Source organism: Oratosquilla oratoria, chromosome 20 (assembly GCF_046742065.1).
Source record: "Oratosquilla oratoria isolate Oo_2021 chromosome 20, ASM4674206v1, whole genome shotgun sequence".
NCBI lineage: Eukaryota > Metazoa > Arthropoda > Malacostraca > Stomatopoda > Squillidae > Oratosquilla > Oratosquilla oratoria.
Window position 1 is genome coordinate 21,875,796 of NC_134796.1, and position 13,539 is coordinate 21,889,334.

The 13,539-nt window shown below is 41.9% G+C and overlaps 1 protein-coding gene across 10 annotated transcripts in view; it reads left to right on the top strand.

Annotated features, from left to right (window-relative positions):
- LOC143036394 (E3 SUMO-protein ligase RanBP2-like) overlaps window positions 1-13,539 on the top strand; it is a 216,592-nt gene that overhangs the window by 20,024 nt on the left and 183,029 nt on the right. For all 10 annotated transcript variants that reach the window (XM_076203695.1, XM_076203701.1, XM_076203703.1 and 7 more), the window contains exons 8-13: window positions 1,796-1,961; window positions 5,898-6,125; window positions 7,603-7,823; window positions 7,961-8,118; window positions 8,719-8,866; window positions 13,356-13,497. In XM_076203695.1, coding sequence (XP_076059810.1) covers window positions 1,796-1,961; window positions 5,898-6,125; window positions 7,603-7,823; window positions 7,961-8,118; window positions 8,719-8,866; window positions 13,356-13,497 — 1,063 coding nt within the window. The remainder of the gene's footprint in view (window positions 1-1,795; window positions 1,962-5,897; window positions 6,126-7,602; window positions 7,824-7,960; window positions 8,119-8,718; window positions 8,867-13,355; window positions 13,498-13,539) is intronic.

Consider the following 13,539-nt stretch of genomic DNA (forward strand, 5'->3'; position numbering starts at 1 on the left):
TTCTCCCAGTACTTGTGAGTGAACAAGGAGGGAGGGTCACCATGTAATGAAGCTTTGGCTATTGGGCCCTTCATCCACAAGGAGCTAAAATGAAAGGGAAAACAAATGTATGAGGTGAGTAAAGGGTGAATGCATGTCTTGGCTGGCCAACTCACATGTTAGCTGGGGGAGGCCTTATAAATTGTGTGTACAGCCATGGCTGAAAGTTCATGAGCTGCAGCCAATATAGGCCAGGCTCAAGCAAGTTGATTTTCCACTTCCCTCTCAATGTAGTACCCCCTCATTGAGCAAGTTGTTGGTAGTTAGGTATGTGAGAGATTCACAAGTAATGTATCACTAATTGTTTTGGCCATCTTTTTTATATATTTACAAAAGATAGCTGTATGTATGGAATACACATGAGAAGTGTAATTAATAACCTATGTTACAGCAAGTACAAGGTGTACAAGAAGAAACTGAGAGAGGAGTGGGAGGGGTGAAAGATAGAGTAGAACTAGGAGTGGAGGCAAAGATGGTGTGTGGACCAAGGAGGATGGGAGGAAATCGAAGGAAGGGTAGGGAATTGTGGGATAATGAAGCAAAGAAGGTTGTAGAAAAGAAGAAATGAGCATTCACGGACTAGTTAGAAAATAGGGCAAGAGACATATGAGAGGTACAAGGGAAAAAGAAGAGCAGATGTAAAATGAGGTAAGATTATGGTAGAAATTTTTGAAAATAATAAAAATATTTTTGGAAGGAAATTAGAGAGGAAGGGGAGTGAATCACATAGAGAAGAAAAGTTAATAGGTGCAGATAGAGAGATGATAATGGAATAAGGGGCAGTGAGAAGATGGGCAGAGTATTTTAAGGAGTTGCTATATGTGGAGGAAAGCTGGTTGCATTGGGAGTCACTAAGAAAATGACAGTGAAACATATATATTGTATATCATAGCATGATAACAACTCACAATTTTCTTGTTAACTTGTTCAATACTGTGAACAAGGCAATGTATTTCAAGAGGCAATCTCTGTAGAAGATCAGCAGAGGACATTCCAACACTGAGGCAGGACAGTCAAACTAGTAGATATTTCAGTACCGTTTTGAAGTTACACAACTTCATTCTCAAGACAGAATTAATACATATAATAGTTTATGTGTAGGAAGGTAAATAAAAGTTATTGAATCCATGAATGCAGTAACTGATGATATCAAACTGCTGCTATTAAGTGGAGATTATGATCTTGGATACATGTATGGTAATGATTAAAACCATAAGCCAGGTAACCCATTACGTCCTATCATCAGTCAGATTCCCACCCCTGCATATTCCTTGGCCAAAAGACTCTCCACCCTTCTGACACCATCCGTTCCAGACAGGTACAGCGTGGTTTCTTCGTCTGATTTTCTGGAGCTTTTAAAAGGTTTAGACTCAAGCAAGCATATTGCCTTGCTTGATGTGGAGAGTCTCTTTATGAATGTTCCCATAGATTTAACTATTATTTTCATTTTGGACACTATCGTGATGTGTCTACCCCAAAGTTGAAAATCCCTGAACCAGCGCTGAAGTCCGTGCTTGAAATATTGTCAATATTGAGTTCATATTGTGTAACTACCCACAGATTTAAAAATTGTTTATAACTAGCATTAGTGCAACGGAACAATACAACAGGCAAATTATCTATGCAACATTTTACATTGTTGAATAATTTTAGTGTTAAATGGCCTGACTTATGAGTGAGTGATTAAGGTAGTTTATAGGGTGGGCATTAATGTTGTATATCAATTCAAACATTATTAATCCAATTTTCTGTCCAGGTGAAGCAACAGTGTAGCAATAAAGACACAAGGTCAGCTATACATAGACTTGTGTTTGGAGCAGCTGCAGACAAAGGAGAAAGGGGATTTTTCATTAATGACAGTCAGTTCATCACAGCCCCCCTCTCCTATCCAGAAGCATCTCGTATTAAGGAATATGATCATGGTAAGTTATATCATGCACACACTTTTTTATTTTTTCTCTCCCTCCCTCTCTCCCTCTCTCACCTCCCTCCCTCCCACTCCCATCCACCACTTTTCTCCCTCATCTTAGCTCCTCATGGATAATGGGTCATCCATGTATCCCACTGACTGCCCTGGGTTGGAAGCAATGCAGCAAGGCTGCTTCACTTCATCAGCAGTGGTAATCTCTGTCCCTTCATGCAGTAATCCCTTTGGGCTGCATCAAAACATCATTCATAGATATCTGCTCTATACCCCCAGCTTCTTTGCATCATAGTACATACATATACCAAAGGCTTTTTCCCCCTTACAAGGAAGGGAGCCAAAAACAAAGGCATAAAAACCATTCCCATCCATTCCATCCCAAATACGCTACACTCCCCTCCACCCTCTACCTTCCCTCGTATCTTGGTACCTCCTGGATGACGGGTCATCCCTGCATCTTGTCCACTGCCCTGGGTCAGAAGCAGTGACACAGCACATCCACAGCAAGGCCGCTTCATTAAATTAGCAACCCCCTTCCCCGTTCCCTCATGCAGAAAAGGAGAAGACGGGAAGAAATCCCTTAGGGCTGCGTCAAATTTTTCTCACACATACTACCTCACCCCCCATCCTCTCACCCATTCCACCTCATGCATCACATCATCCATATACAACCATTCTCCATTCACCCCTATCCTCGTCCATCCTTCCTCAACAGACATTCCCCACTTCCCCAAAGCCCCCTTCATCCCATCCATCCATCTCATCCTAGGACGCCCTCTCATATTCACCTCCTCCACATCTGCCTCCCATACCTGTTTTACTAGTCTTTCTTCACTCATTCTTCCCACGTGTCCACATCCCAAAATTCTTTCATCCACCCTATCTCCCAACTCTCTTACCACCCCCGTTCTCTTCACCTCATTTCTCACTATCCAGCCTAGTAACCCCCATCATACTTCTCAGACACCTCATCTCAAACACATTCAAACTCCTCTCTTCCTCTCTTATGTTCCATGTTTCTGTCCCACGCAATGCTGGTGACACAATCACTCCTTCATACAATCTCCTCTTAGCATCCATTCCCAAATGTCTATTCCTCGTTACACTTTAATCCTCCAAGCCATTTACTCGCTTCTCTCAATCTACATTCTACCTCCACCTCCACTGCACCTTTTCCTGTCACATTTGTACCCAAGTATCTAAAACTATCCATTTCCTCTAGTCACTCCCTTAATGCTCATTTCCAATCTGCTGCCACTTTCACCCCTTGTATAACTCATCACCTTACTTCTACCCACATTTATCTTCAACTTTTTTTTCTTTCACATACTCTCTCAAACAGTCACCAACTTCCTCAATCCCTCCTCTGATCCTGCTACAAGCCCAGTGTCGTCTGCAAACAACAGCTGGCTTACCTCCCACTTTAATACATTTTCTTTAACCATCTCCAATCCCTAACCCACCACCCCATCCATGTATAAGTAGAGCAGCCAGAGCAACATAACACATCCCTGACAGAGTCCCATCTTTACTTCAAACCATTCACTCTCCATTTCTAATCCTGCCACACTCTGCTACTCTCATAAAAACTCTTGACAGCTCCTATAAGCTTTCCTCCTATCCCATATATCTGCATAACCTCCCACAGTGCCTTCCTGTCTACCCTGTCATAAGCCTTTTCCAGATCCATAAAAGCCCAAAAAGCATCCTTACCTTTTCCTATGGCTTTCTCACATATCTGTCTTACCAAAAAATCTGATCTACGCAACCTCTATCTGTCCTAAAACCACACTTCACAAATTACCCCCTCTCAATGAAGATCCTCCCCAACTACACTTAATCTAATCCCTCTGTAACCACTACACTCACACTTATCCCCTTTTCCCTTGTAGAGTGGAACTATACAGGCACTCTTCCGGTCCTGCAGCACCCTACCCTCTCTCCAACAAACATTAAATAACCTCACTAGCCAGTCCACCATCACTTTTTTTTTTTTTTTTTCTTCTTCTTCTTCTTCTTCTTCTTCTTCTTCTGTCCAGACCAGGTACCTTACCTGCTCTCATCATCTTAACAACTGCCTTCACTTCATTCTTCCTTATTTCTCCTCCATTTTCGTCACTCATCACGGTCATTTTCTTAACATTTCCCACAGCATCTATCTTTCCCTCCCCATCCTCCTTCACATTTAGCAACTCCCTAAAATACTCTACCCATCTTCCTCCTACTGCCTTCTCTTCCATTATAATCTCTCCATCTGCACCTTTTACCTTTTCTTCTCTGCTTGATTCGCCTCCTCTTCCTCTCTTAATTTCTTTCCAAAATATCTTTTTATTACTTTCAAAAATTTGTCATACTCTTACCCCATTTCACAGCTGCTCTCCTCTTTTCCTCCTTTACCTTTTTGCTTTACTTCTCTTTTCTTTGTACCTCTCATATGACTCCCTTGTCCTATTTTGTAACCAATCTGTGAAAGCTCACTTCTTTTCTACAACCTTCTTTGTTCCTCATCCCACCACTCACTTCCCTTCCTTCTATTTCCTCCCATCCTTCTTGTTCCACACACCATCTTTGCACACTTTGTGACTCCCTCCTTGAACCATCCCCATTCCTCCACTCCTAGCTCTACTCTATCCTTCACTCCCTCCCACTCTCTCAGCTTCTTCTTGTACTCCTTTTCTTTCTCATTTAAAGAGTTCCCTCGAAGCACCTCCCTACCTTTTGTCCTTTTCCTCTTTCTCCATCTATCCTCCACTCTCAACTTACCTTCCACCAAAAAATGATCTGGTATTCCTCCACTCTTTCCCTTTAGAACATGTACATCCTTAACTCTTCCTATAATACCCCTATCTACCACTACATAGTCCATTAATGCTGTATCTACCACCCTTCCATCCACTACCCTCTCCCATGTGTACTTATGCTTGACTTTCTTCCAAAACACTGTATTTGCTATCATCAACTCTCTAGACGCATCTCCACCATCAACTCTCCACTACGATTCTTTCCTGGAACTCCACATTTCCCAACCACTCCATCAATTGGTTCATTTCCTACCCTAGCATTTAGGTCTCCCAATACTACTACATGACATTCCTCCCAAATCACTATGCACTCATTTCAATCTATCCAAAAAATGCCTCCCTTTCTTCTACACTCTTCTCACTACCAGGCCCATATGCACTTACAAAACCCACATCTCCCTTTCCAGCTTCACCTTCATCCACATTAACATTGAAGAAACCTCCTTCCACTCCACTACATGTTTACCTATCTCTTCATTTACTAGTATAGCCACCCCTTCTCTCCCTCGCCCTCTCTTCACTCCTGAGAACCTCCCAACTACACTCCCAAACTCACACTCGCCCTTCCCTCTCAACTTTGTTTCACTCAAAGCCAACACATCCATCTTTCTTCTCACAAACATACTACCTCTCTCTTCCCTTTTGCTCTCATCTGTACCACATCCACAAACATTAAAAGACCCAAACCTTAGGGTGTGGGTTGGAAAACTCCTAGACCCTCTTATGCCTTTACTTTTTTTTTTAGAAATGTACCCTGTGGGGCTACATGGAAAAAGATGCCTAGTCCCAATCCCCGTCCCTTTTTTCTCTCCTCTTACGATCCAAATGGAGGAAATGAAATTTAGGTGTTGGGGGACAGTAGTAGTATAATAAAAGTTTCATAATTTCTCTGTGAGCAGAGTCATCCACAATCAGACGAAATGTGTGGCTCTGGTCTGTAGGGGCACCCCATATAGACCTAAAGTATCATCTGCATGCTACTTTGTGTATACAATTAAGAAAATAATGACACTGATGAAAATAATGTGCTGATTTCACATTACATAACCTATAGCCCTGCATGATGTAATGTAATCACATTTTGAAGCGCACTTACCACATCAGGAAACTGTTAAGTTATATTTTCATTCCAGTTGTTAGCGTGATGGTTTGTGCCAATCTAAATGAGCTGGTTTGGCTTTGTTTGCGGCAAGTCCCTGTCAACTCCAAGGAACCACAGCCATATTACTCGTTCCCCTTATTTGACGGACTACAGTTTTCTTCAACATATATGAATAGTGGTGCTCCAGAGAGCATGTGCCATCTTGACCTTCTGGCATTCCTTGCAGCAATTGTCTTCTGTCATCGCACCACAACATCTAGTAAGATATATTGTAATTTTTGTTGGAATTTTGAGAAATAAACATTTGGGGATGGATACTATGAAGAGATTGTGTGAAGGAGTGATTGTGCCGACAGCACTGTATGGGACAGAAACATGGAACATAAGAGAGAAATAGTTTAAATGTGTTTCAGAGAAATGCCGGAAAATTATGGTAGGGGTTACTAGGTTGGATAGAGTGAGAGACGAGGAGGAGCTTAAGGGTGGAAAAGGAGTGGGGAAATAGGGTTGATGAAAAAGTATTGTGAAGGTTTGGGCATATGGAAAGAATAAGTGAAGAAAGATTAGTAAAAGAGGTGTGGAAGGCAAAGGTGCATAAAGTGAACACGAGGGGGCAACCATGGATGGATGAGGCTAAGATGGGTACTGGGAAAGAGGGAAATGTCTGTTGAGGAAGGATGGGAGAAGACAGAAGGTAGGGGTGAGTGGAGAGTGGTTGTATATGGATGATGTTATGATGCATGGAAGGGGTGGGTTGGGGATGGGGGGAGTGGGTGAGTATGTTTAAATGATATTTTGATGCAGTCCAAAGGGATTTCTCCCCATCTTCTCTTTTTCTGCATGAATGGACAGAGGAGGGGGTCAGCAATTTAGTGAAGTGGTGTTGCTGTGGACGTGCAGTGTCTTGTTTCTGATGCAGGGATGACTTGTCATCCAGGAGGATCCAAGAAAAGAGGGAGGGAGGGTGGGGGATGGGAGTGGAATATTGCCACCTCCTTTGTAAGAGGGAAAAGGTGTTGGTATATGGTATGTACAAGTAGAAGGACTGAGGGTCAGATGGGTATGTAATAGGTATCAAGTGGGGATGAACCAGCTCTTGTTATCGGTCTCAACTATGGAAGGACTGTGTCACTGCTTCCCCAAAATAAGGTGGTACATGTAAACTAGCTTTGGCAGTCAGCCCCTGCATTGGAGATACTGTGTATTACTTGCATTGATTCTGGTCTGAGCAATGGGTAGGAGGACAATGTTTCACTGGTTAACAAAATTTATCAAAATGCATGTCCCACAAGCAAAAGGAGGTTATCTTGATAGAATTTTTTCTGATGATTTCAAATATGTTTTCAGAAATTTTCTATCAGGCAGTTTTTCTGTGATAGCATATTGATTTTTAAACAGTTATAACCAATAAATGAGGCGGAAAAATCAATGAAACTTGCCAAATTGAGAAATATGTGATGTTCAAGTGTAATTTGCTTCTGGGGGAGTCCTTTTTAGTGTCCAACAGCAATCTGCCAACATTGTGAAGGTGAATAGTGGGTATGCTACTGTCCAATATCACAAACTTATTACCACAAATATGCATTACACAACCTCACACAAACACTCCAAACATATAACATTCTCACACAGTGTTGTCTAACTCAGTATTGTCAACTGCTCGATTGAAATTTATCCTACAGAACGTGCGTAATGTAACATGCCATGGAACACTACTTTTATTTTTACCATTTCAGCTAAAGCTGCAGTTCCAACTGTGGTTTCTTCAGTTTGCACCTCACCTGCACAATGCGAGTGGTGGAGCACAGCCTATACTCTGTTTACAAGTCGTGCTAGACAGGATCTAGGAAAGCTGCGTCGAATTTTACAGCGTGGTTTGGAAGTAATTCGAGCTGTGGGGAATCACGGAATTGATTTGGCCATGATGGCTCATCTGGCTCGATGCTTCTCTCATTGGGTTAGTTTATTAAATTTCATTGTAACATTATATGAAGCTACAAATAACCCGCAGTCAAAATTTCTGGAGTTAATTTTTCAGATAGTTTTCTATGAATTGTTATTTGACACTTAAACTCATCTCAATGGAATAAACAGGCAAATCTGGGAAAGGAGGATGGTAGTGCAGCAAGTGAGGTGACTGCGTTGGAGGAAAGAGCAAATCACTACTGGGGTCAAGTTCTCTCTATGTGCCAACGTCCTGATGCCAATATTTCCAGCATCCTTCCAAAGAATCGCATGTTTGTTTCCCAGAGGTACAGTAGAAGTGCAGTTGTTCCTCAGAAATATGGTTAAAGTTCATTGTTTATACGAGGAATTCGCTAGTGGACAGTGACATTAATCAGATAATTTTTATGACCATCACGCAAGGATTTGAACCTGCACTGTATAGTCATGGCGGGCCTCTTGTCGTCATGTACAGCGCAGGTTCGAATCCTTGCGCGATGGTCATAAAAATAATCATATTTCATTGTTTATATTTAGATAGGGATTGAGTGTTACTTCCTGTTGCTTAACCTCTTTGATATGATAACACCTATGTAGGCATCACAAGGATGCAGGTGTCAGTGTCTTGATCATATTTATTTTATAGTTGTAGATGAGTGACCCCTGAATTCTATGAACTAGTTTGATCACTTTTTCTCTTTATACTTGGAGTGAAAGAACTAGTAATACAGCAGTGACTTTATATTTCATAATGCAAGTAGTGTCATGCATTGTACATTAGGCATGCGAGAATTTGACTCGTATTGAAGAGGTTAACATTGGTACTGGTCTTACACTTTGTATTTTATGATTACCAAATGTATTTGTACTGGTACTGAAGATTTTTCCTCTCTAATTTGTGGCAACAGTGATTTGACCTGCAAAGAACGTGAACAAGTGGAGCAGGAAGGCAAATATTTCTCAGCCCTGAGGCTTGTTTCAGCAAATAAGAAGCAAGAAGCTATTCAAGCTCTTGGAGAAGTCAAGAGTCCTGAAGCCTCATTCCAAAGAGCAATGGTAAGATAGTATTGGAAGAGTGTATGTTGTATTTAGTTGATATTTAATGTTAACCCCTTCCATACGGTGCCGCACACGTAGGCGTCATGGGGAGCGAGTGTATTCGCGAGGCTGCCATATCGGCGTCTTGATTATATTTATTGTAGTCGCCCCTCCATAATGACATTCTTTCTAATTCTTTTGTAATCGCATTTTCTATGTTTATCAAAATTCACGGGTGAAGAGAGAACGATCGATATAAGCGGTGACTATATTTTATGACGCGAGTATTATTACGACACGTCTACGGCTGGCATTGGTTGCTGCCACCGAGATCTAAGTCCATGACGCCTACGTGTGCGGCACCGTATGGAAGGGGTTAATGCATCATCTGTAGTAAAGTATGTTACACAGCATATCCAGTATTTCAAACCCTGTGGCCAGCAAATTGGACCAAATCATGGTTTATTAAATTCCATGCTACAAAGTCTTTGTAAGGGGCACTGTCCTAGCCTCCGATAAGAGTTCACATTGTTAAACTGAATCATAATTTGGCTACCTCCCTTTGGTATATGCATGTATGTATAATTTATACATACATACATATACCAAGGCTTTTTCCCCCTTACAAGGGAGGTAGCCAAAAAGGGAAAGGCATAAAAACACTCCCACCCATTTCATCCCTACATACACTCCACGCACCTCCTGGATGACGGGTCATCCCTGCACCCTGCCCACCGCCCTGTGAAACAGTGTCGCAAGACACAGCACATCCACAGCAAGGCCGCTTCATTTAATCGGCGACCCCCCCTCTCCGTCCCCCCATGCATATAAGGAGAGGACGGGGAGAAATCCCTTCGGGCTGCGTCAAAATTTACTCACACATACTACCCCACCCCCACCCCCCTGCCCATTCCTCCTCATGCAATCACAACATCATCCATATACAACCATTCTCCACTCACCTCTGTCTTCCGTCCTCTCCCTTCCTTCCTCAACAGACATTCCCCTCTTCCCCAAAGCCCCCTTCACCCCATCCATCCACCTCATCCTAGGACGTCCTCTCATGTTCACTCCCTCCACATCGGCCTTCCATACCTCTTTTACTAGTCTTTCTTCACTCATTCTTTCCATGTGTCCAAACCATCCTAATATTCTTTCATCAACCCTATCTCCCAGCTCCTTTTTCACCCCTGTTCTCCTCCTCACTTCCTCATTTCTCACGCTATCCAGCCTAGTAACCCCCACCATACTTCTCAGACACCTCATCTCAAACACATTCAAACTCCTTCTCTCTTCTTCTCTTATGTTCCACGTTTCTGCCCCATACAGTGCTGTTGGCACAATCACTCCTTCATACAGTCTCCTCTTCGCATCCATTCCCAAATGTCTATTCCTCATTACACTCTTTAATCCACCAAGGCATTTACTCGCTTCTCTCAATCTACATTCTACCTCCACCTTCACTCCACCTTTTCCTGCTACACTTGCACCCAAGTATCTAAATCTATCTACTTCCTCCAGTCGCTCTCCCTTAATGTTCACTTCCAGTCTACTGCCACTTTCACCCCTTGTACATCTCATCACCTTACTTTTACCTACATTTATCTTTAGCTTTCTTCTATCACATACTCTCCCAAACTCTGCCACCAGCTTCCTCAATCCCTCCTCTGACCCTGCCACAAGCGCAGTGTCGTCCGCAAACAACAGCTGGCTCACCTCCCACTTTTCTCCATTTTCTTTAACCATCTCCAATCCCTGACCCACTACCCTAGCATTCACCTCTCGCACCACCCCATCCATGTATAAGTTGAACAGCCAGGGCGACATAACGCATCCTTGACGAAGTCCCACCTTTACTTCCAACCACTCACTCTCTCCATTTCTAATCCTGACACAAGCTCTACTACTCTCATAAAAACTCTTGACAGCTCCCAGAAGCTTTCCTCCTATCCCATATATCTGCATAACCTCCCACAGTGCCTTTCTGTCTACCCTATCATAAGCCTTTTCCAGATCCATAAAAGCCCAAAAAAACATCCTTCCCCTTTCCTATAGCTTTCTCACATATCTGTCTTACCACAAAGATCTGATCTACACAACCTCTACCTGTCCTAAATCCACACTGTTCCTCACCAATTACTCCTTCTGTTCCTCTCCTAATCCTCTCAATTAAGATCCTCCCATAAGCCTTCCCTACTACACTTAACAGGCTAATCCCTCTGAAACTACTACATTCACACTTGTCCCCTTTTCCCTTGTAAAGAGGAACTATACAGGCACTTCTCCAGTCCAAATAATAGGTTTTCAATGAATCATTATATTGATTATTCCACTTGGTCATTCTTTATCATTTTTTCCAAACCTAAGCTGAGAGGGAAATTATGGGTGGTGGATAAGAGTAGATGTGTGCCTTGGCAGACTACCTCCCATATAAAGGGGAAGTGGCCCGTGGTATATGGTTAGAAAGTTGTTGTCATGGTCTTCCCTGTCTAAATAAAAAATTGTCTCCGATTTAGTATATTGTTCTCCAGATGTTTTATCCATCCACTTTTTAAAACTCACATTTTGGCTACCGTGCTTGTAAGGGAAACCAGTCTGTAATTTGTTGGGTCTTCCAGATTTCCTCCTTTATAAATTGGTATGATATTGGCATTTTTTGACTTCTTTTAAACTAGAAATGCTCCAAAATTCAGGTTTCATAAATTAAAAAACGATAAGATTTTTTTTTTTTTTTTTTTTTAGTAGACAATAAAGAGCATGTTTCAAATGAAACAAAAAATTACAAAAATCCATAAAGAATAACCAAATATATTACAACAGAAAGATAAAAACTTAAACTACAGGACGGGGGATTTAAATTTTTGTGAATATTTGTTTGATGGTTGTGATGTATAGCAAACCTCCAATTTCCTCTTCTTTGCTGATGAGGTGTGAGGTTAGGGCGAGTGGTGTAGCATGGGTGGGGGTGTAAGGTGGGTGTGGCTAGTAGGTGTTTGCAGAGTGCAGCTTTGCTGCTTTTTTCCTCTTTCTTTTTCCTTCTTGTTTCTTCAATGATATGGGTGTGTGTTGTGTTGGGTTTTGTTGTAGAATTGTTTGTACAATACATCCACACAAAAATATCTCCTCAAGACAGACCATCAAACCTTTTTCAAAACAAAGATAAATCCCTTTCAAGAGAAGTAGTAACCATTCTGACAGTTGTTTTCAGAATATACTCCAGCTCTTAACCACTGTACAATAAAGCCTCCATAAGTGTCATGAGGCACGAGTGGGTACAGGAGGCTGGCGTCGGCATCTTGATAATATATTTCTTTTTTAGTTGTACATGAATTACCCCTGTACTCTGTGAACTGGTTTGATTGTGTTTTGTGTAACAAGTAATGCAGCAGTGACTATATTTTACGTGAGTAGTGTGATGTATATTACATATGGCAGCTGTTGCTGTGTGCAAGAATTTGGGTCATACTAAAGTGGTTAAATCAGTACCAACACAGAACCCTAGCCACAGAATCAAGCTGCAATAAACATAACCACACAGAAGACACTGAACACCTTATACTGCACTGCCCCACAATATCAGTCTATAAACACCAACACAGTACATCAACTTGGCCATCTAAAGGTAATGGCTGGTTGCCTGGGAGCCTTGGTTCTCCTGTAAGAGACACCTGGGGCAACAGATTGATTGATTGAATGTCATGTCCAAGCTCTAGAATCATTAAACTTAGAATAGGTAAATGCAAAGTCCAGGCATACAACCACCTGGGAGGAGGATTCCAACAAAAACCTTTGTGAAATGATTGATAAAGTTTAACATTGCACCCCCCCACCTGCCTACCCCATCAGGAGCCTAGGACTTACAGAAGTCTAATTGAATTCTTGGCTCAACTTGCTGACTACAGGGTTCAAATTGGTGTCATCTCAACCTCTGTCACAAGTAGTTACACTAACCCACTTGGCCAGCTAGGGGTTGACCAGGTAGCAGAATACCCAGTTCGAGTTCTCCACATAAGCAGGGAATGGAACTTGGGTCATTGAATGCACATTTATGTATTATGGAGTAAAAAAGGAACAGATGGGTGGTATGTCAGTGAAAGGGAAGAGGCATGTATTTGTACTGGATGGAGTGTTTGTGGGCATGATGGGAAGGTTGTCATGAGAGATGATGGGGTGAGAGAGGGAAGAAGTGGAAATATTTGCAAGTGATGAGATGAAAATTCACAGTAGAGCAGAGAGTTTTGCATATGTGGAAATATGGATGACGGTAAAATTGGGATGAGAGGGACTTCCCTGTTTGCTTAGGGCTCTAATAGTGTGAATTTGTGTGTTACATTCAACTGGTATTGCTTTTGTGATTTAAGGAGCTAGGTCAGTAGGGTTGAGAGCTCTAGCATAAAACTACATATATTAAAGTTATAATCTATGGGGAGAATTTTGGTTTCCGAGTGATCAATCTATCATTGTATTTATTAAGTCCTTTGTACTGAATGATTTCAATCTTCTTCAGTTGTACAAAGACCAAGCAGAAGAGTTGCTGAAAGATGGAAGTGTGGAGGCTTTGTCTTCAGAAATGCGTGGCCAGTATAACATTTTACTTACCCAGGCAAGAGATACACTATACCTCACTCTGGACCGCCTGCGAATGCCAGGTAAGTGTTTGGCTGTTCTTTAGTTTTATTGTTTGAAATATT